At 41.8% G+C, this 22,982-nt stretch overlaps 1 protein-coding gene across 3 annotated transcripts in view; it reads right to left on the bottom strand.

Moving 5' to 3' along the window:
* The window catches only part of PLXDC2 (plexin domain containing 2), a 968,372-nt gene that overhangs the window by 443,671 nt on the left and 501,719 nt on the right, over nt 1–22,982 (bottom strand). For all 3 annotated transcript variants that reach the window (XM_029588733.1, XM_029588732.1, XM_029588734.1), the window contains one exon: nt 16,369–16,438. In XM_029588733.1, coding sequence (XP_029444593.1) covers nt 16,369–16,438 — 70 coding nt within the window. The remainder of the gene's footprint in view (nt 1–16,368; nt 16,439–22,982) is intronic.

Genomic DNA, 22,982 nt, shown 5'->3' on the forward strand with positions numbered 1-22,982 from the left:
GTTTATTTACAGTACCAACACTCAACACTGTCAGGACTGGCAACACAGTTGCAAACACAAAACTACTCTCTAGTCTCAGCTAAGCAGGTACTTCCCAGAAGTCTGCCTACCTTCTCCCAGAGAGAAGTCTTGAGCTTCCACTCTCAGACAGAACCTGGAGCTCCTGATCCCAGATCCACGAGGCCCATCTTCTCCCTGCTGGCTCAGCAACTTATTCTCCATTGTACTGGGCATGCCCTCTAAGCACCTCCTACTACCCAGCAGGGTCCCAACCAAGGTTCATTCCCCCGTCCATGGAATCCAAATGGGACTAGGCTCCCAGCCTGGTCCTGCACATGCTCACAATGGGACACCAAGGGCGCTGCCTCAAATACCACCCCCTTCAGCTTAGGCTTGTCAGGCCAAACATCCTCCTCACACTGAGATCCATCCAGGGTAGAACCCCACACTGCCAAACCCCTTCACCCAGGCTTCCTCCTCTAGGGTTGGGTGTAAAAATCTAGGGTTCTGTGTATCCCCATTTCCTTGGTTCATGCCAGAAAGTACACCAACCACCACCCACTGCATCTCTGCCACAGTCCTGTTCTTGGGTTCTTCAGGAGTTCCAAGTTCCAGGTTCTCTTTGACAGGACTTTTGTAGCATCCTCTGGGTACTGTGGTTGCCACTTCTCCTTTCTTCCATCTGCAAGGAACTTCACCGTGCCTCTTTCTGAAGACCCGGAGCTGCTCTGTCTGGGATCTTGGTGGCAGCTTTATCTGGACTCTTCTTTTACTCCCTCTGGGGTCTTGGCAGAACCTCCCTCTGGGGTCTTCTCCAATTCCGCTGGGGTCTCGGCGGCATCACAAGCTGGGATCATAGTGACCGCACTCACTTGGATCTCGGTGGTACACTCCCAGGGTCTTCTCCACTCCTTCTGGGGTCTTGACAGCCCCTCCTTCCAGGCAGTCTCCAAAAGAGAGAGAGAGAGAGAGAGAAAAAGAAAGAAAGAGAGAGAGACTCCAAAAAAAGTTAACTATTTATAGCACTGTAAGAGGGGCCACTAATAATTCAGGGTGAGGTTTTTAGGGGTGGAGTGGGTTCTGGTGGGCAGTTTTACATGCATAGTCATACATACAAACAGAACAGTTACCATCAGTGAAGATTGAATGTGATTAGGAGGGATGAAAGGTAAAAGAAGAGCTGTTTTGTACAATTTACTCTCTTCCTACCTTGACTGCAGCTAGGTAGAGAGAACACCAACCTAGGAAGAGAGAATATGGTACAAACCTACTTTTCTTTTACCTTTCATCACTCTAAATCACATTAAATCTTCACTAGTGGAAACTGTTCTGTTCCTACGAATGACTGTGCATGTAAAATTGCCTCCCAGAGCCCACCCCACTCCCGCAAGCCTCATCCCAAGTTCATAATGCCCCCTCTTTCAGTCATATAAAAAGTTCAAATACAAGTGAGCCTCCACAGAGGCTCTCTTTCTCTTCCAAACTGGGATTGTGGTATTTATTGCATGTGTTATGCTGTTATCGCAGGTATTACGGCCTTAATGCATTTTGATAAATGACCCTCTTAGAAAGAAGTCATGTAATAGCCCAGTTCTGATCTAAGAAGAAACCTTGGAGGCAAGCATTTATAGATGCTGAAATACTGCTGTGTCACTTTTAGAAGAGAATCCAATGAATTAGTCTATTGGTGAATCGTGGTCGTTTCAGACTTGATGAGATAAGTACTATACTTTTGTTGCACTGTGTATTATTGTGTGAATCTAGACTCATTCTTTGAGTGATATTTCTGAACAACATTGAAAACCACATCTGTATGAGCTCATTCTATGTCGCTGATCCACTGAGAAGGGTTTTTAATTGTTGCGCATTGGTAATGCTAATAGAACAGTATTTCACATTTTTTAAAAACTTATCTTTAAAAAAGGGGCTATGATTATACCATAACACAGTATGACACCAGTGGGAGTTTTCCACACCTAATGATTTAACCATTTATATGACTGCCCTGAAAATGAACTAACTTTTACGTTTGGCTAGCCGCAAGAGAGCCCCGCAACTGGCTGCACTCACTCCAAACACCACGGATGGAAGAGAGTCCGTCTTCACAGCTGAGAAGTGGCTGCCATGCCACTCGCATGCCAGTACAGCTTGGATGCTATCATGCTGCCTCTGCTGCGAGCTCAATAGGCATGCGTGCGTGCCACTGGATGCAGCTTGAAGGTTCCATAGCAGGAACTTGTTCACAGTTAACTCCTTATGATGTCAGTGCCTTCCTGCATTTAAGCAGAGCTCTCCTTCCAAACCCTGCCTCAGCAATGGGTCTCTTGCCTAGTGCAGTGCATGTTGCTCCTACATTCCTTCTCTTCCAGTGTTCCAATGTTCCTGTGCCTTGCCTTTCCGAACCTGTCTCATCCAGCTTTGTCTTGTCTAGGCTGTATCATCCAGCCTTACATTGCCCAGCTTGTCTTGTCCAGTGTCTCTTCTCCTGTCCTCATCTATCCTGCTGCCTGACCTGATTCTTACGTCTTGCCTTGGATCTGACTACGCTTGCCTTCTGCCTGGACTTGACCATTGCTGTGGACCTGACCATTCTTGCCTGCCGCATGGACCTGACTACTGCCTTGGACATTAGCATACTTGCTCACATCCTGCACTGACCCTTGGCCTGTTCCCGGTATTGCTAATCTGCTTCCTACCATGACCCCGGCATGACCTTGGACTCCTGCTCACGCTATCGCCCTAGGGACCCATTAAGTCCTGCTGGCCACCAGAACCCAAAAGCTCAACCTGCAGGGGAGGCAGCAGGTATAGGTGAAGCTCCAGTATGTCCTGCTTCAGAGCATGTTCTCCAGCTGTCGGTGAAGGCCTCATAGGTTCACCTACGAAGCTGCGTCAACTACGCCACTCACTCCCACATCACTCACTACTCTAACAAGTAATATCAGCGCAAATAAAAAAAAAAGGAAAAGGAAAAAAAGAATTATAGAAGCCTAGTAATCCTCTAAACACACTAGTACAAATATAGACCAGTGAGCCTGACTTCAGTGCCCAGCAAAATAGTGGAAACTATTCTCAAGATCAAAATCGTAGACCATATAGAAAGACATGGTTTAATGGAACACAGTCAACATGGATTTAACCAAGGGAAGTCTTGCCTAACAAATATGCTTCATTTTTTGAAGGCGTTAATAAACATGTGGATAAAGGTGAACCGGTAGATGTAGTGTATTTGGATTTTCAGAAGACATTTGACAAAGTCCCTCATGAGAGGCTTCTGAGAAAACTAAAAAGTAATGGGATAGGAGGCGATGTCCTTTTGTGGATTACAAACTGGTTAAAAGACAGGAAACAGAGAGTAGGATTGAATGGCCAATTTACTCAGTGGAAAAGGGTAAACAGTGGAGTGCCTCTGGGATCGGTACTTGGACCGGTGCTTTTCAATATATATATAAATGATCTGGAAAGGAATACGATGAATGAGGTTATCAAATTTGCGGACGATACAAAACTATTCAGAGTAGTTAAATCACAAGTGTATTGTGATACATTACAGTAGGACCTTGCAAGACTGGAAGATTGGGCATCCAAATGGCAGATGAAATTTAATGTGGACAAGTGCAAGGTGTTGCACATAGGGAAAAATAACCCTTGCTGTAGTTACACGATGTTAAGTTCCATATTAGGAATTACCACCCAGGAAAAAGATCTAGGCATCATAGTGGATAATACTTTAAAATCGTTGGCTCAGTGTGCTGCAACAGTCAAAAAAGGAAACAGAATGTTAGGAATTATTAGGAAGGGAATGGTTAATAAAATGGAAAATGTCATAATGCCTCTATATCGCTCCATGGTGAGACCACACCTTGAATTCTGTGTAAAATTCTGGTCGCCGCATCTCAAAAAAGATATAGTTGCGATGGAGAAGGTACAGAAATGGGCATCGAAAATGATAAAGGTGATGGAACATCTCCCCTAAGAGAAAAGGCTGAAGAGGTTAGGGCTGTTCAGCTTGGAGAAGAGACGGCTGAGGGGGGATATGATAGAGGTCTTAAAGATCATGAGAGGTCTTGAATGAGTAGATGTGAATCGGTTATTTACACTTTCGGATAATAGAAGGACAATGGGGCATTCCATGAAGTTAGCAAGTAGCACATTTTAAACTAATCAGATAAAATTATTTTTTACTCAACCCACAACTAAGCTCTGGAATTTGTTGCCAGAGGATGTGGTTAGTGCAGTTAGTGTAGCTGGGTTCAAAAAAGGTTTAGATAAATTCTTGGAGGAGACTTAGGGAATAGCCACTGCTATTAATTGCAATAGTAGCATGGGATCTTCTTAGTGTTTGGATAATTGCCAGGTTCTTGAAGCCTGGATTGGCCTCTGTTAGAAACAGCATGTTGGGCTTGATGGACCCTTGGTCTGACCCAGCCTGGCAATTTCTTATGTTCTTATATTCATATATATTTTTAGTCCACTGTTCTGGTATACCAATTTTACTCAGGTGTATTTATTAGGTATGTCCTTTTAGAATAAGTTATTATAAGTTGAACCATGATCATATCAAACATTTCCATATAATCTTCCCTTCATTCTAGCTCTTGCTTGTAGGGCCAGTGCATGCATATTTGATGCCCTAGGTGAAACTTTGGTCATTCACCCCCTCCCTTAACTTTACCGGTGACAGTTGCTCCAGTACAGTGCTCCCTTCTTTGAGGATATTGGCTGTGGTACAACACCCCTCTAGACATCACACTGGCAAGGTCTTGCCACCCCCAAAATCTTGGCACTCTAGGCGATTGCCTAGTTTTCCTAATAGAAGCATTGGCTTTATTTGCTAGCTTACTGCTGCTATATACAGAGATACCAGTCAAGTCTCATTTACATTCTGTGATATTCTGAGTTTTTCAGAAGTCAGCTTTACCAGTTTTTCTTTATTTTGGATAATTCTTTAGTTATTATTAATTGTCATATTAATCTTACTGGAAAGGCAATTATAACTGGAAACAAAGTACACATTTTCATTGCCTCATTGTCATTTTTCCACTATCTTTTCTTTCTAATAATTTCTCTTTTGACATCTTTGTGCTTTTTTATATGCTTTTTCTCTCTGGCTTACAGCAAAGCTTTAACTTATAAACTTTAGCTTTTATAAAAGTGATGCTCTATGAAATTCTTTCAAGATATTACAATTTTTTTGAAAATAATTCTTATACACTCATATTAAAACAAAAACAACCAATGGATTTAAGCATTATGTTAAAATTAAAGATTATCTGACAAAGCATCAGGCAGCCACCTCTTAATAAATCAAAATTAAGAAAAAGCAAGAGGTGTGGAAAAATGTTTTTTAATTTAAAGCAAAATATGAAAAATTCTCTCATAAATTTCAACACACAGCTAACTTAGGCCTGGATCCACTAGTCTCGCATGCACTGCCTCCATAACATGCAAATTTTCTCTCATGCATATTTATTGTTGATGTCCTGAAAACCCGACTGGCTGGTGGGCCCCCAGGACAGGGTTGGGGACCACTGCCTTAATCTATATTTAATTTTGGCACAGAGTCAGAGCAAATGTGCAAAGATCTAATCCACTGTCTCTTGCCTCGCGTAGGCCACAAGTGTTATCAGACAACAGCGCTGTGAGTAATCATCCACTGGTCCAATATCTATCCAATTTTATTTATGTTCCAGTTATGAAAAAAACATTTTTAAGTGTTTAGCTCAAGGAGGTTACAGTTTTGCATTTTTGATTGGGCAGTAGAGACCTGTTTGCTGATTGGATGGAGGTTTAAAAGAGTTTGAGGGGTGCAATGTTTTCATTCCTTTAACTTTTTAAGCATTCCTGCCATGTTGAGACACCTATATGTATTTTAAACACTTGGAGAGTACTGAAATTTGATTTTACATGTGTTTTATTTATAGTGCTTTTCACATATTTTTCTTTTTCTTCTTAATTTTTAGAGTGATTGACACCTGAAGCAGATGGCTATCTTGTTACCAAAACATGGGCCTATGTCAGGACTTTAAAATGAAGTGGTGATTTCATAAGAGATAATGAAGTGGTGATTTCATAAGAGATAAGGGGTAGATTTTTAGCAAGTGTGCACATGGACGAGCAATTTATAACATGTGAGTGCTGGTGCATGTTATAAAATCCCGGTCGGCGTGCGCAAGGTGGGTCCTAGCCCCCCATTTTTTAACTTACATTTTGCTCCTGCTATGCATGTTATAAAATTGCGTATCCATGTGTGCGCGCCATGTAGAGCACACACATGGACGCGTGCGCATTCTTTTTAAAAATCTACCCCTAAGTTAGCAATGTGTTGAAATTTATGAGAAAATGCATCATTTTTTGTTTGTCTTTAAATTAACAAAAACGTTTCCACGCCTCTTGGCTTTTCTTATTTTGGAAAAATTAAAGATTAACCTGATGGTCCTCATTTCCAATTTGCACAAACAGTATTGCTTCTTCAGGGTATATAACTATTGACAAGACCATTCCTGCATTTTACGCCCTATAATTAATCAATCAATGAGCCTGACTTCAGTGCAAGGAAAAATAGTGGAGACTATTCTCAAGATCAAAATCGTACAGCATATAGAAAGACATGGTTTAATGGAACACAGTCAACAAGGATTTACCAAAGGGAAGTCTTGCCCAACAAATCTGCTTCACTTTTTTGAAGGGGTCAATAAACATGTGGATAAAGGTGAACTGGTAGATGTAGTGTATTTGGATTTTCAGAAGGCTTTTGACAAAGTCCCTATTTACATATGTTAATAACCTCACCCACCAATTCAAAATACACCCAGCTCAGCCAATCAGACAAGCATCTGCAATGAGCTAGCATAATTCTTTAACAACAAAATACTAAATCTAATTACGAAGAACCCCATCACAAAAGATGAAATCACCACCGTCTCAACCACAAACAAGGAGAACTGGACACATTTCAAAAACATGGCATCTACCGAAATTAAGGCAATCATACAAAACATCAATCCTTCTGCACATCCCATCGACCCAATTCCGATAAAATTCCTTAACAAATACTGAACCACATAGCCGAACCAATAGCAAACATACGGGCCGATACAGTAAGGTGCGGTAGAAAGAGGTGCGTTAGTGCACGGCGCACCCGCGTTTGCTGCACGCACAGTTCGGATCACCTACTGCTCGATACTGTATTTAAATGGCATGCAAATGCAAGCCGTGTCCAATGTGAGTCCATGAAGCATAATCCATTTTACTGTATAGGCGCTACACAGCGCCTATACAGTATCCTGGGTGCGCTGGTACCTGTCATTTCAAATGACGTTTGAAATGACAGGTACCAGGAAGTGGATGGTTCTCCTACAGACCACGCTGCCTTGAGCGCCCGGCGCCAGCAAGCCCCAGCAGCCGGCGATCGGAGGCAGGGAGCGCAACAAAGCAAAGCACTTTCCTTCGGACGGACAAGAGAGACGAAATTTCACAGTCCCAAACCAAACCAACTCAATCCAATCCAATCCAAGCCCCAGCAGAGAGAGAGAAAATTTCACAGTCCCAAACCAACTCAATCCACAAAAAAAAATGCTTCTCGCTCTTAGCCGCCCAGTCCCAAACCAACCCAATCCACAGAAAAAAAATGCTTCTCGCATGATAAGCTTGAGAGTGAGTGTCAAGGTGGTGGTGTGGATTACAAACTGGTTGACTGATTTGAGACAAAGTACAATGGTAAATGGAACCTAGTCTGAAGAGAAAATCATATTAAATCGAATGCCACTGGATTCAGTTTTGGAACCAGTTCTGTTCAACATCTTTATGAGTGACATTGCGTAAGGGATAGAAGGTAAAATTTGTCTATTTGCGATGATACTAAGATCTGCAATACATTAAACATGCCTGAAGGAGTAGAGAGAATGAAAAGGGATTTACGAAAGCTGGAAGAGTGGTCGAAGATTTGGCAGCTGGGATGCAATGCCAAAAAAGTGCAGAGTAATGCATTTGGGGTGTGGTAATCCAAAAGAGCTGTATGTGATGGGGGATGAAAAATTAATGTGCATGGACCAAGAGAGGGATCTTGGGGGTAACAGTGTCTGGAGATCCGAAGATGGCAAAGTAATGTGACAAGGCGATAGCTAAAGCCAGAAGAATGCTGGTCCAAGCACTTTCTCTCCCCCTCCATTCTGCTTGTGTGCCTTTTCCATGCTGATAACTCCTCAGTTGGGTAAGTGTAACAATGGCTTTGCTTCTGTTACTCTGTATCATCTCAGTTTTCCAGTCCAAGGGAGGTTTTAGCATTTTTTGGGCCTCGTGGTTTTGAGTCCCACCCTTAAATAGGATGGGCTTTAGCTTTCCTATAAAAGGATTTAGCAATACAGTTGTAGGGATAGGGAGAAGGAGAGTGTTGTAGGAGCTGGAGTCAGATCTTGACAAACAGGGTCCAAGCTTGCTATATTTTGATAGGCCTCAAGGTCCACCAATAAAGAAATCATTGTTGGAATTTGAGGAAGATTTTCGAGTCTGATTGGTCCCAGCTATAGGATACATCACCCTTTCTTGGAGAGACTGCTTTCCAATTTATTTGAGTCTTTACACTCAGTAACAGTAGAGAGAGACACATAACTTTAAAGAACCCTTAATTAGCTAGAATATAAACACCTTTATTTATAATTTATAAACCCCTAAAAATAGAAACATTAGTTATGTTACTCCCTTGCTGTTCTCCTTTTGATGTAAATATGAGTTCAACATATATGCTCTAGTTTAAAGCTCCTGTCTACCACCAAAGGCACCAAATACAAAATGGAGATACTGAAACTCTAGCACACATGCCAAAGTGAGGGGGAGAGTGGCTAGTGTCAAAGAAACCCTAACTTCAGTATCATAGGGGGTGAAGGTTATGAGGTCTCAGGCCCAGAGACCCTATTTTCAGTTTTGGGGGTATATGAGGAAAGAGTTTACAGCCTAGTGAGCTTGTGGTCCTTTTTGGAGGGGGGAGAGGAGAGAAGGAGGAGAGTAGTGAGCAGGGGCAGAAAGTACCCATGTGAGCGGGCCTCCCCCCCCATCTTCTCGGTTCCCATCTTCCCTGCACCAGGTCCCCTGCAGTTGTGTTAATCAGTCACATTTCTCAGGGCAGTTAGTAAGGGTGCCAGAAGACAATGCAGAATGCAGTGGTGTTGAAGTAGCCATTTTCAGTTTAACACAATCATTTTAATACAGCTGTATTGTGCATATCACTACCTTCGTACATCCTACATTAAAGTGAGATGCAACATCAATAAGCAATAGTAGTTTGTGATTTATCTAATGTTCAGGTACTTGTCAGGTACTTGTGACTTGGATTGGCCACTGTTGGAAACGGGATGCAGGGCTTGATGGACCCTTGGTCTGACCCCGCATGGCATTTCTTATGTTCTTATGTAACAATCGCATTATAAATGGCAGTTAACATGTATTAGCTGTTGTGGTGGTCTGTAATTTATTTAAAATAGGAAAACAAATCAATAAATAATGTCTTTCTGTATCAACCTCAGTATTTCACTAATGACCACTTCCCTGAGCATGCCTCTTCCAAAACTCTGGTAAATACTGTATATTATTAAGACACAAAGTAGTACTCAGATTATTATTATAAAGTTAGGGGAAGTTCCACCATTGTTTTATAGAGTTTTTGTCAAAAAACCCTCTACAGAGCTTAACACAGCCATACATTCATTTATATACTTCTGAGATTAATGAGCAATCTACTATGATGAAGGTATGTGCCACTAAATCTTACTATTTCCACTTTCAGCAACCCAAATAATCCATGAGAACAAATTCCGTGGATACGTTTTGCTTTATCTGCCTCCAGTGACAAGGTAAATGAGCCAGTGCAAATACAGTGCTAAGAAAAGTTTTGTGAACCCCCAAGTATAATAATGAGAATTACAAGTCTGTACCATGCTATCCTTCTTTAATTGAAACCAGTCTTTTCTAAATTGAAGAAGATGGGCCACCACGGATAGCTGCTGGAGCAATTGTGGAGAAACTGGAACCTTCTTTCACATTTGGTGGTCTTGCCTTAAAATGCAGGTGTATTGGTACAAAATATTGTCACTGATTCATCATCTCACAGGTGTTACAATGCCTCCAGATCCTTTGGTTGTTCTTTTGGGGTTGCCAGTCGGGGATTACCTTCCATTTAAGAGAGAAAGTATTAATGTGTCTAATCATTTATTAGTTGCTGCCAGGTGCAATGTTGCATGCCACTGAAGAAATATCTCCACTCCTTGAATAACTGAACGGGCATGAATGCTCTGGCGAGTTTATACAATGGAATATATCACTTAACAGCTGTGGGACTTTTATCCAAATGTTCCTAAGATATGGGAGCCTTTCTTAAGTAAGGCGGACCCTTTGTTAACATTAGTGACTTGAATTTAACTTAATTTATACCAAGATAATGTTGCTGAAAACTGATATCTTGATGCTGTGTGGGACAAATGTCTAAGACGGGATTATTGCTTTATGCTTAACTATTTACTCTGGGATGTTCAGGTTTCATGTTTTATTTAGCATAATATGGGGAGATGGTAATTTCACATTCAGAGTAAAATATGCAGTCCCTGGATTTGTTTTCTTTCCTTTTCTCATTTTCCTCTTTTCTCTTTCTCATGTCCTTTATGGAATGTTGTAGCCATATATGCAATGCCAAATGTTAAAACTTGATTATAGTTGTTGACTTGAATTATTATTCAATTAATTAAACAATAAGAATTTATTAAAACCAAAAAAACCCAGTCTTTTCTTATGAAATAAAAAGGGTATAAGTTAAACAATTCCATGTTTCTTAAGATACAATAATGTATAAACTAGGACCAATAAGACAAATTCAGAGTCATTGTGACTGAAATGGTATGTGAACTCATAGTTTCCTTAGCACAGTTAATTAACTAATTAAAATCAGGTATTTAAATAATTGGATAACAAGTAAACCACTATGCAGAGTAAGTCTGCATGATTTAATTTAGGCATCCTGCCCTATATAAATTTTTTGAGTTTGGTCTTCAGCATTAAAATTAGTGAAAACTCATTATGCTATGATCAAAATAAATTTAGTGGACCTACAAGAAAGATTAAATGATGCTCATCTGTCTGGACAAGGATACAAGAATATTTCTAAACATTTGGGGCACCATCCATCCACTATCAGACAGTCTACAAATGGAAAAAGCTGAAGACTACAGTGACTCTACCCAGGAAAAGTCATCCAGCTAAGATCACCCCAAGAACTAACCGGAAAATCATCCACAAAGTCACAAAGGCCTCTCTCGTTGGAGTTGACGTGAGGGTTCATGCATCACAATCAGAAAAAAAATGAATGGGGATGGTGTTTATGAGAGGATAACTAGGCCCTCCTGACCAACTTTTCAGCCATGCGGTCCCAGATGTGTTGCTGCTGGCACCACATGGCTCTCTGCATTCTCTCAGTGGTCTTGTGAGACATGCAGATCAGTGCAAGAATCTTGGCACCTGTATGGCTCAAACTCACACAGAGCTGTATGGGAGCCTGTATTCTCATGATGATCTGCATGTATCATGAGATCAGCGTGAGAATGCAGAGCGCCTGTGGTACCGTCAGCAGTAATTTCAGCACAGTGAAGGAGAGTCTGCAAGATAAGGGATGGGTTTGTTGGGTTGATCTGAGGCTGGAAGAAGTCTGGCTAGGGTGGTTGGGTCCAAGGCTGGACGCAGGTTGACTGGGGTAATGGGGTCTGAGGCTGAGGAAAGCTGACTAGGATGCCGGGGTCTGAGACTGGAGGTTGGTTGAGGTGGTGAGGTCCGAGGCAGGCTGCTGGCTGGAAGGAGGGGGCGCTGAATATGACATGGGGTCAAAACTGGCTTGGGGGGGGTGGGGTTTGCCTCTGGCTGCTGGCTGGAGGGAGCTTAGGCTGGAGGCTGGCTGGGTGGCCTGAAGCTGGAGGCTGGTTGAAGGGCGTTTAAGGCTGGAGGCTGACTATTGGCTGAGTGGGAGACTAGCTATAGGGGTTGGGGGCAAGGCTAGCTAGGGGAAGATCATGTATTCTGCTCAATAGTCAAGTCACACCTATCTACGCCTTTCTCCTCTACCACTAATTCCCATCTCCGTGCTTTCAACCTGATTACCCCATGTGCTTGGAATAGTCTTCTGATCTGGTGCATCATGCTCCCTCTCTTGCCTCATTTAAATCCCATCTAAAAGATCCACTTTTTTAAAGCTGCTTTTAAATCTTAACCCCTGATTGTCCTGCTTACAGCCTCATTAATTTTTTTTTAATTTATACTTTATTAAGTTTTACATCAAATATAATGACACAAAACAAAAAAATATAAGAACTAACATAACAATCCACTAGGATATGCATTCTGCTTCTCAGCAGTAAGGAAAAACTTATCAGGTCCACATTTTAAGGAGAAGCCTACCAGCAAAAATAATTATATATCATTGGGATTTATGTGCAATAAATATTGATAAATGTGAGGGGTCCAAAAAAATGAACCTGTTCCCTTTAAATGTTACTAGACACTTAGAATTTCAGGAAGAAAGTTGCTCCCAAAGAGAGTTGCTTTAATTGTAAAAACTGGACTTCCTCTTTGCTTGTGTCTCCCTAGAGACCACAAAATAATGAATTCTTACATTTAAAATATTGTTGGAATGCCAAATTGCTATCAGTCTCAGTTTGGTCACGAGCTTTTCCCAACCCATCGCATTTTTTAAAATACAAATTGTACATAGCTCTTATAAAGTTTAATATATTTCATCTTTTTTAATAAAAGTTTTAAAATGTTCTATTTACTTTAGGTGTGTGTCTCCTTTATTGCATCATAAGGTTTCTTTTCTGCAACAGTTAGATCCCTTTAAAGACCTCATATAGCCATAACACTCTGACCCACACATAGCCCTGCATGCCGCTTGACTCTCATTGTTAATCACCTCTTATCTATCCTTACATCAGCATTTAGACTTGGTAGAATTTTGTTGCACCTGCACCCCCTAAAAAACCAACCAGTAAGGGAGACCTCAAATCAGAGGTTTAAATCTACCATACCACCTGCCCCTACAAAAGGGCACAAGATGTCAGTGCTGCCAAGCCAAAAGCATCAGTTTAGCATATAAATCACAGCCTAGGAGATAAGGGCAAAATGAGGAATCCATTTCTGAATTGGTACATGTTTCAACAGAGAAGGGGGTGTCATGTAGATGTTTTGATAAAAGCTGCATTCACCGAAGCAGGTTGCTGCTGAAAAGTCCACTAAGTTCCCTCCATGTCGCTTGCTTTTAAAATACCTGTGCAAATCCCGACCCCTTTTCTGTGCATGTTCTTTTGCTCATATAAGCACAGATACACACATATGTGGCCCCTTTTTAAAATAAAAACAATACAACAAAGACCTTAACACGACTATGATACCATCAAAAGAAGCAAGTCATAATAGGCGCTTCTGGTAACGGGTTAAACCTTCATTTACCTTATAATTAATCATAGGCCAACAGATTCATTTTATTTTTCTCTTTTTTTTATAATTGCAAATAAAGGGGTAGATTTTCAAAGCTGCGCGCACATGGCCACCCGATTTTATAACATAAGCGCGCAGGTGCACGCATGTTATAAAACCGGGGGTCGGCGCCCGCAAGAGGGTGCACACTTGTACATCCTGCGTGTGTTGACGCCCGTGGCCTTCCCTCTCAGTCCGCTCCAATTTTGGAGCGAACTGGGAGGGAACTTCCCATCCCCCTACACTAACCTCCCTTCTCCTTCCCCTACCTACCTGCCCCCTAGCTCTAACCTAGCCCCCCTCCCCGCAAATCTTTATTTTACCATTTGCACCTGCCACAGGGCTGGCGCAGGTTACGTATGCCGGCACCCTGCCGACACCTGATCCCCCGGCACTGCGGCAAATCCCGGGGATTTAGGTGCGTGCCTGGGCCTTTGAAAATTGGCCCGGCGCACATAAGGCTGGGATTTACGCGCGTACCACTTTGAAAATCTACCCCAAAATGCGCTTGTACTTAGCTTTTCTGTTGCAATAGCTACAGTCCCCTTTTTAAAATATACATTACGCACCCATGAGCCACATTCATATGGATATTGCCTTTTTCATGTGAGTAAGCCTTTAAAAATTCACCTTTTAGTGTACTTATGGTGATGCCTACGGTCAAAATGTCTACAATTCTCAAAGGTAAGGCTTAATCAGGATGATACTAACAGCTGAAAAAGTATTTTCATTATTTGACTGTTTACTAAATGACATGAATGTGCATCAACTGCATTAGGGCTTAATGTACACTGTGTAGAGATGTGAATTGGAACCGGAATCTGATCGGTTCCGGTTCCGATTCAAAATCTTAAAATTTTTATCGTCCGGCTCGATTTTTTTTTTTATCGGCTGCGCCCGATCCGATAACAAAAAAACCCTCCCCCACCCTCCCGAACCCCCAAAAACCGTTTTAAAATTACCTGGTGGTCCAGTGAGGGCGCGGGGAGCGATCTCCCACTCTCGGGCTATGGTGCTGGCGATCCAGTGCTCCTACCATGTGACAGGGGCCGGCCAATGGCACGGATACCTTGTCACATAGTAAGCGCAAAGGGCCATCGGCGCCATTTTTATTAATGGCAGCCGATGGCCCAAGAGTGGGAGATCGCTCCCCGTGCCTCCACTGGACCACCAGGTAATTTTAAAAGGTTTGGGGGGGGGGGGGGTCGGGAGGGTGGGGGAGGCTAAGGGGGTCAATTTAAAGGGTCGGGTGGGGTTTTTTTTTTTTATCGGGCCATCGGCGCCATTTTTTTTTAGTGGCAGCCAAAATGGTGCCAATGGCCCGAGAGCGGGAGATCGTGTCGGGACCCCCCACTGGACCACCAGGTAATTCAAAACATTTTGAGGGGGTTCGGGAGGGTGGGGGATTCATTTTAAAGGGTCGGGTGGGTTTTAGGTTTGTTTTGGTGTGCCCGTTTTCCCGCCCTCCCCCTCCCCCGATTTACGATTTTTCACGATAAATCGGGGGAATTTCTATTGTATCATGACTCTAACGATTTTTGACGATTTAAAAAATATCTGACGATTTTTTTAAATCGTCAAAAAACGATTCACATCCCTAACACTGTGTACGCTATCGGAAATGCAGATGTTTTCCCATGAACACAATTTTTTTGCATTAAAATGTAAATGAACTGATTAATATGAAAGTACATGCTAAACAGATCATTTGAATTTATGCAGATCACATTACTGCAGATAGTTACATTAATGCTGTTGTTAATGCAAAACTTTACAGCTCCAAAGTTTTTGCATTAAAATCACATGATAAGGTGCATTTTTAATATGTATTACTGTGGCACTTCAGTGATAACTTTGGTGCAACTGTGAGAAAAAATTCTGAATCCATGTCTCCATTTTGATATGGAGCTTTGTAGGCTGTGATACTTTTTAAAGAACCAAAAAAATATAGGGGGTAATTTTCAAAGGAGTTACGCGCATAAATGTAACTACTATTGTAGCAATTTTCAAAAGCCATTTACTCACGTAAAGTGCACTTATGCGAACAAATCCTATAGATGATTCAATGGCATATATTGTAGCAATTTTCAAAAGCCCACTTACTCGAGTAAAGTGCATTTACATGCGTAAAACCCAGATTTACGCATGTAAATGCTTTTTAAAATCTGGCCCATATTGTATAATATGAACTTCTGAATTCTCAGAGGCCTCTTCTTCAGAAGAGACCAAAGAGCTGAAGAAGGAATACAGGATAATGGAAATAGACTTTTCCTTTACTAGCTGTACAGTAACATCTGAATATGAAACCTGTGAGATCTCGAAAACTCATGTGTTCCTCAACATTGCTTTTGTTGGACCTTTAAAAGGTCTCACAAACATCCAGTTTTCTCCAGGGCCAATTGCGCTAGTAGAACTGTGCACTAAAATATGATTTGGGAGTTTAATTTTAAGCCTTACCATGAAATTTTAATGTCTTAGTACATTCAGCAATCTCTGGATTGACAGCTTTAAAGGTAACATAAAAACAATGAAATACAAATACCACTAATCTGGTTACAGAAGCAATGAAATGTATCCTCCTCAAGACTTAGGGTCTAATAAATCACCTGAAACACTGCCTCATTCATGAGAGGTAGGAAGAACAAAATAATTCAGCTGAAAAATCTCCACAATACTTTACAGGGTTAACATTCACTTTATTGTTATGAAAAAATAGATTTTTTTTTTCCCCCACTGCATATTTTCTTGTGTTTCATCTGGAAACCAAATATATACTGCACTTTATTTCCTGACACCCTCATCTTGTAGTACTTAGAACATCTTCTCAAAATAGTCAATGCTAGACTGCTGAAAGCTACTTACCCCCTGTTGCCACGGTAATTTCACGTAGGAAATGGCCATAAAATGGAAAGTCAAAGGACAGGTTCACTCTCTGCAAAGAACATCAGAGAATAAAATCAATAATGTTCAGAGTATTAAAAAAAAGGAAAGAAAAGCTCTCTGCTTTAAAATTAGATCTATACTGTATATTTTAAGTCAGATCCTTACATAATACTGAATTGGTTTATGGTTCCCTTAATTCTAGGTTCAGAATGGTTATGGAGACAACAATTATAGATGGCTCCGAAATGCCATAAGCATATAGACAGGTAGCAGTGTTTCTACCATCTAAGGCAATGAAATTGCCCAATTCGTCGTGCTTCGGGGGACCTGAACCCCGAAAAGGATTTTCCCCGAACTTCAGGGAAAATTCGTTTTTCGGGTTAGTGCGGGGGGGAGGGGCACATTTATTTAAAAAAAAAACAAAAACACCCCAACCCTTCAATTTTACTTTATTACAAACCCCCCACCATCCCGATCCCTCCCCAAGACTTACTAAAAGCCCTGGTGGTCCAGCAGGGTTCCACGAGCGATATCTCTCTCTCGGGCTGTCGGCCCTGCCAGGAATCAAAATGGCGCTGGTGGCCCTTTGCCCTTAGGGGCACCGGTGCCATTTTGACTCCTGGCAGGCCCGATGACCCGATGGCCCGAGAGGCAGACATCGCTCATGAGACCCCGCTGGACCACCAGGGCTTTTAGTAAGTCTTGGGGAGGGATCGGGATGGTGCCCTTTGCCCTTACCATGTGACAGGGGGCTACCGGTGCCATTGGTTTGCCCCTGTCACATGGAAGGAGCAATGGATGACCCGCGCCAATTCACTAAATATCGCATGTGATAGAAAAAGGGACATGTTTTATGGTAATAGTCAGTTTATTGCAATTTGCACTAATACCTATGCGAAGTGCTAAGTTTCTGCAAATTGCAATAACTTTTTTGCACTAAGTGCCACAATGAGAGAGAGAGAGAGAGAGACCCACCTAGTAACTCCAGGTGAGGTTTAGGTATTAGTGTAGGGGTTAGGGGTCACTTTGACATTCAAAGTGAGACGTACGAACAGAACAGTGCTCTCTTGTGAAGATTTGATGACCTTCAGAGTGAGGAAACTCACCCAAAGATGAGATTTGGGCAATATTCTCTCAAACTAGATTGATGTTACCCAGGAAGAGAATCCATCAAGCTAGGTTGAGAGAACATTGCACAAATATCATTGAAGGTCATCAAATCTTCACAAGAGAGCACTGTTCTGTTCGTACATCTCACTTTGAATATCAAAGTGGCCTCTAACCCCTACACTAATACCTAAACCTAACCTCGAGTTACTAGGTGGGCCTCCCATAGAGAGGGCGTTATGGCTAGTCTCTCTCTCTCTCTTTCTCTCACTCTCTCTCTCTCAACAATTGTGGCACTTACTGCAAAGTGTGAAAAACCTATTGCAATCTACAGTAATAACTATGTGAAATGCTAAGATTGCACCCTTTGTGATAAATAAGCTATTACCATAAAACTCACCCCTCTTCCTATTGTATGCAATAGTTTGATGAATCTAGCCCTAGGTTAGCAATTTATCTGGGGATATTCAGCAGCATAGTCATACTACTAAATACCTCATCTAAGAGGTTGATTTTAAAAGTTTTGCTCAAGCAAAAATGCCCCCCTTCGGGCTTATGTGTGCCACGCTCGAGCAACGTGGATTTTAAAAAGTCCCAAAGTATGCACATATATACCCATGCACACATCAAAAATAAGAGGGTGGAAAAGGAGCGGAGCATGAGTAGTCCAGAGCGTGGCCAACAGTTATGTGCATAACTCCGTATTTTAAAACCAGAAACTGTGACGCGCATCAGCTTATTATCCGCATAACTTTACTGCTATCCAGAAGATGAGCAATTCTGTAGATCTCGATATTTAGGGCTTACAGGAAAAAGTGAAGGGTATGTGTCAACTGGGGGGCCTGCAGGATGAAGAACCAGAGGGGTTTAAAGATTTCAATATTAACTGGGCAAACTGGTGGACTAATTGAAAAAACTGGGGTGTCCGGCGCATGAGCATGTTTTAAAATCTGCCTACATAAGCATGTAAAAGCCAGCAATGTCCTAGGAAAGATATGCTAAGATTAGGGGCATACTTACGTGCATGAGGTATATTTGAAAACATATGCTCACAAGTGCGTGCATGATTTAAATTTGTAGTATATCTCCACCAATACACACGCTCGTTTCAAAATTAGCCTGTAAGTTAGCAGGATAACTCTATCTGGCTAACAGATAAATGAATAATTGTTTTAATTTGGACCCATAAAAATCTTCATATTTTTGACTTGCAGCATATTTTCCATGATATTTGGGCCAGATCAGTAGATAGTTGACTATGACTGGTAGAGATTTACTCCTCTACATAATTGTTGCACCCATCTGAAATTTTCAAACTATAGGCTCTGATGTGCAATATAGCTATCTATTGTAGAACACAATTAAATGCTCTAATCTACCTGAAACTTGCTGTATTAAAATAGTGGAATGGCTGCTTTCATTCTAGAAGGAAAGATACAAGCAGTCAAAAAAAAAAAAGAGGTTGATATTCATGCTTCAGATCGCTGGAGTCCACTATCTTGCGACTGCTGAATATCTGGACAGACCAGGGAGGCACTACTTAGTCAGATAAGTAGCGATATTCAGCCTTGGTGGATAACTTATCTGGCTAAGAGGGTTATTTACTAAAGCTAGTGGAGTTGGGGCGTGGTCTGCCCCGGAAGAGGAAGAGTCGGGGCAGACACCGCCAGGACATTGTGGACAGCGAAAAGGTAAGAACCCTTTTCGCTGCCCATTTCATGCCCAATAGCACCTCCTTTTATGATGGCGCTATTGGGTGTGAAAGCCAGCAGTGATCGCACCGCAGAAGTGCAATCGCTGCCGGCTTTCGCAGGCCCGCCCCCTGCTTCGCTCCAGTTAGCGCGTGATTCAGGGAGCCCTGCGACATTGGTAAATCTAGGCCTAAGTTAGGCCTGCTCTCTCTAAACGCAGATGAATAAGACTTATCAATCTATGTATTGCTTATGACGGGGATATTCAGCAGCATAGCCGTGCTGCTGAATATCCCATCTAAATTAGCTGAATATGTCTACCTGGCTTACATAAATAAGAGGCTAGGTTCTGAATATTTCAACTAAAGTATTCAAAGATCCATCAAATGCCTGTGAAAGCTCAAAACCTCTTGACTTCTCATAATAATTAGGATAAAATACACATTCTGTATGCATCCACTTTTTTCAAGTCTAGATATGTAATCTTGGAAATCAGAGTAACTCATAATTGAATAGCATCGCTACTGGCCTGACAAAGTATATACTAACCCCAGGATATGGTGAGATTCTTATTCATCAAGCCATGGAACTGCATACGAGGATTGTGCATTTGCTTGAGATGAGATAAGAAATGTCAATGACATTTCCTATTTCATTTCATTTTGTTTTCAAAACAAAAAAAGAAAATCTAATTAAATTTCATTTGTTTTCCTTTCAGTTTTGAATACATGCACTGCCAAAAGAAAAAAAAAATGTTGCAGATCTGGTGCTCCTTTGGACTTTCCAGGGCTTCCCAAGACCTCAATGGGTCACTTTGAAACTTTCCCAGGCAGGGGCATTTCTGTAATGAGGCAGGGTTAGGGCAGTAAAAAGTGCCCCCCCAAAATGCCAAGTAGCCACCTCACCCTGTGGCCAAAAAAGAGGAGGTCCTGTATACCACCATTGGATCCCAAGCCCCCGGCAGCAGAAGAAGGGAAGAGGTCTCGCATGCAACCTGCCAGCAACCAAAAAAGAAGAGGAGCCCCTGCCAGTGGCCAAAGAAGAAAGATGGTGGCTGCTGACAGCCAAAAATAAAAAAAAGAAAGCATGAGTGAGAGCATGTGAGAGCATCTGTGTGCTTGTATGAGAGATTATGCATGTAAAAGCATGTTTTGGAGCATCTGTGTTTATTTGTGTGAAAGAACATGTAGGAGAGCATCTATGTGTGAGAGCATCTGTGTGGTGTGTAAGAGCATGTGTGTGTGTGTGTGTGTGTGTGTGTGTGTGTGTGTGTGTGTATGTATAAGAGGAAAAAATTCACCCTCCCTTTCCTTTTTACCCCTTCCTCTCCACCCCATAATAATCCATGGAAATCTCAGGGTGACTGGAAATCAAAAGTTCTTAGATATGGAAAGTGGGGATTTTAAAAAAAATCCTTATTAGTTTTAATTATTGAGTGTTATTTGATGTCTGCTATTTTGAAATATTTTTGATATTTGGGAAATTTTAGAATTTTTATGAGTTTTTAATTATTGGCTGTTATTCTGTTCATCAACTGTTTTGAAATATTATTTTTATTAGTATGTTTTTACTATTATGATTTATGTTTTATATTCCTTGATTTTATTATTTTGAGAAATGGCATTTCTATTTTTCCATTATTGCTCTGCATACAGTCTGGCTTGTTGAGGTTTCCAGTTTGTGTCTGTTTATACTTTATGGTCTCTTTATTCTGTATTTGGTGAGGGTCTGTCTGTGTTCTGCATGTGTGACTGTGGTGAGGTATTCTGCTACCATGTAACTTCTGTATAGGGCTCTATAGCAGCTCGACTTGTTCTGTTTTCCTAATTGGAGGTGTATTGTTGTTTATGATCTGCTTAATTTTTGCAGCATTGCTTTTTCATAGTTAGGATTTCATAGTTAGGAGGGGTGGCAGTTAGTGCTCTTTTAGTATGGGAGGTTTGCAAATATTGTAATTGTAATTCAATTTATTCTGGGTCTTCTAAGGGCATAGCCCACACTCAACATGCATTACTATAGGCCTAATATCATAAGCATTCCAAATGCAAGGTTGTGATATTTTGTGATATTTGTACCTCAGAAAACTGTACTCTCAATTCTCAATGTCCTTTTTCATGTAAAATTGATTATTATAAATGCAGAATGTTTAATTGTGTGTGATGAGGCAGGAGGGCAAGGGCACAAAGATGCAAAACTTGCCTATGGTGCCTAACACCCTTGCACAGGTTTGGAGAGAATGTGCCACACAAAGACCCCTATCATTCACCCACCTCCCACTTCTCCATGGGAATCTGCTGAGGAAAAGGTGGGAGACAGCTCTTAGGGTTCTTGGGAGCGAAGCAGGGTTGTCAGCTTCCTAGAAACATTATCACTGGCACTTTATCTGCCACTCCTCTGGGAACTCGACCCCTGCTTTCCTCCTTCCACAGCATTTGAAATCACAGAATGAGCCAGAATACAAAGAGACCCCCTTGCCCCTTTTGATGATTTGTCCTGTATGGCTGAAGGCGGGGCGGGGGGGGGGGGGGGCACCATCTCATTCCTCGCTTCAGGCAGCAGATTGCCTTGAGCTGCCCCTGTTAACAACCGTGTTAATTGAACTACACCGCTTGAGAAAACGTTAATCCAATCCCGGAGCATCGAGAACCCTTCGCAGGTCCCCATGCTCCCACATTAGATTGAAAGGGCCGACCCCAGGCAGAGCAATTGTGGCCAGAATTGTAGAACATGTGCAGGGATCAAACATGCCCCCCTCCTCAGCCCAGGGCTGCCACTTGAGGTGGCTTCAACAAGCATACCCCCAAAATAAAAGTCCCTTCCCAACACAATCTAAAAATGGAAAAGTGCTCCTAAAATCCCTTCAAATCCTTTTTCCAAACCAAACTATGATGCTTGAACTCCTCCCCTGGAACCACCATCCCAATCCTCCTATGTTACAAAAACATCTCGTTGGTATCTAATGGTTTCCCCCCTCCCCCACCCACCCCTGGACTAAACAAGTCAAGAAGCATGTTGAGGTCACATGAGCCCCCTCATACCCCAAAACCCCCTTCTACACCCTTTAGACTGAAAAAGTGAAAGTCATTAGTCCACAGATCCTGGGATGCCCCCTATCCCCGGGACTGTTCGGCACCATTTTCTAAAATGGCACTGACCAGATGACTGGGGCAAGGCCCAGGCACTAGATTTCAACCATGTGGCTTTAGTAAAGAGACCAGCTAAGTGGTGGCTGTTCAGCGGGGCTGGATGTTCAGTTGCTACTACTTAGCCGGATAAGTCGTAACTTAGGCTAATAGGGTCATTTATCAAAATGCTATAAAGCGTTTTCACATGCATTAAGCACCTTTAATGCATGCGAAAATGTTTTTAACACATGCGATAGCACCATAACATATGGTGTGATGCAAATCTGAAAAAGAGGAGGAGTTAGGGGCAGGCTTTACTGTTTTGCAAAGCCCTATTGCATGGCTTTAACTACACTTTTTTCAGTAGTGTTAAGCTAATTTGAAGCTCTCTATGAGAGGCCCACCTAGTCACTCGAAGTGAAGTTTAGGTATTAGTGTATGGGGTTAGGGGCCACTTTGACATTCAAAGTGAGACGTACGAACAGAACAGTACTCTCTTGTGAAGATTTGATGACCCTCGGAGTGAGGAAACTGAAAGATGATATTTGTGCAATGCTCTCTCATCTTAGCTTTGAATGTCAAAGTGGCCCCTAACCCCTACACTAATACCTAAACCTCACCTCAAGTTACTAGGTGAGCCTCTCATAGAGATATAAATAATATACCTATC

The sequence above is a fragment of the Rhinatrema bivittatum genome, chromosome 2 (assembly GCF_901001135.1).
Source record: "Rhinatrema bivittatum chromosome 2, aRhiBiv1.1, whole genome shotgun sequence".
Classification (NCBI taxonomy): domain Eukaryota; kingdom Metazoa; phylum Chordata; class Amphibia; order Gymnophiona; family Rhinatrematidae; genus Rhinatrema; species Rhinatrema bivittatum.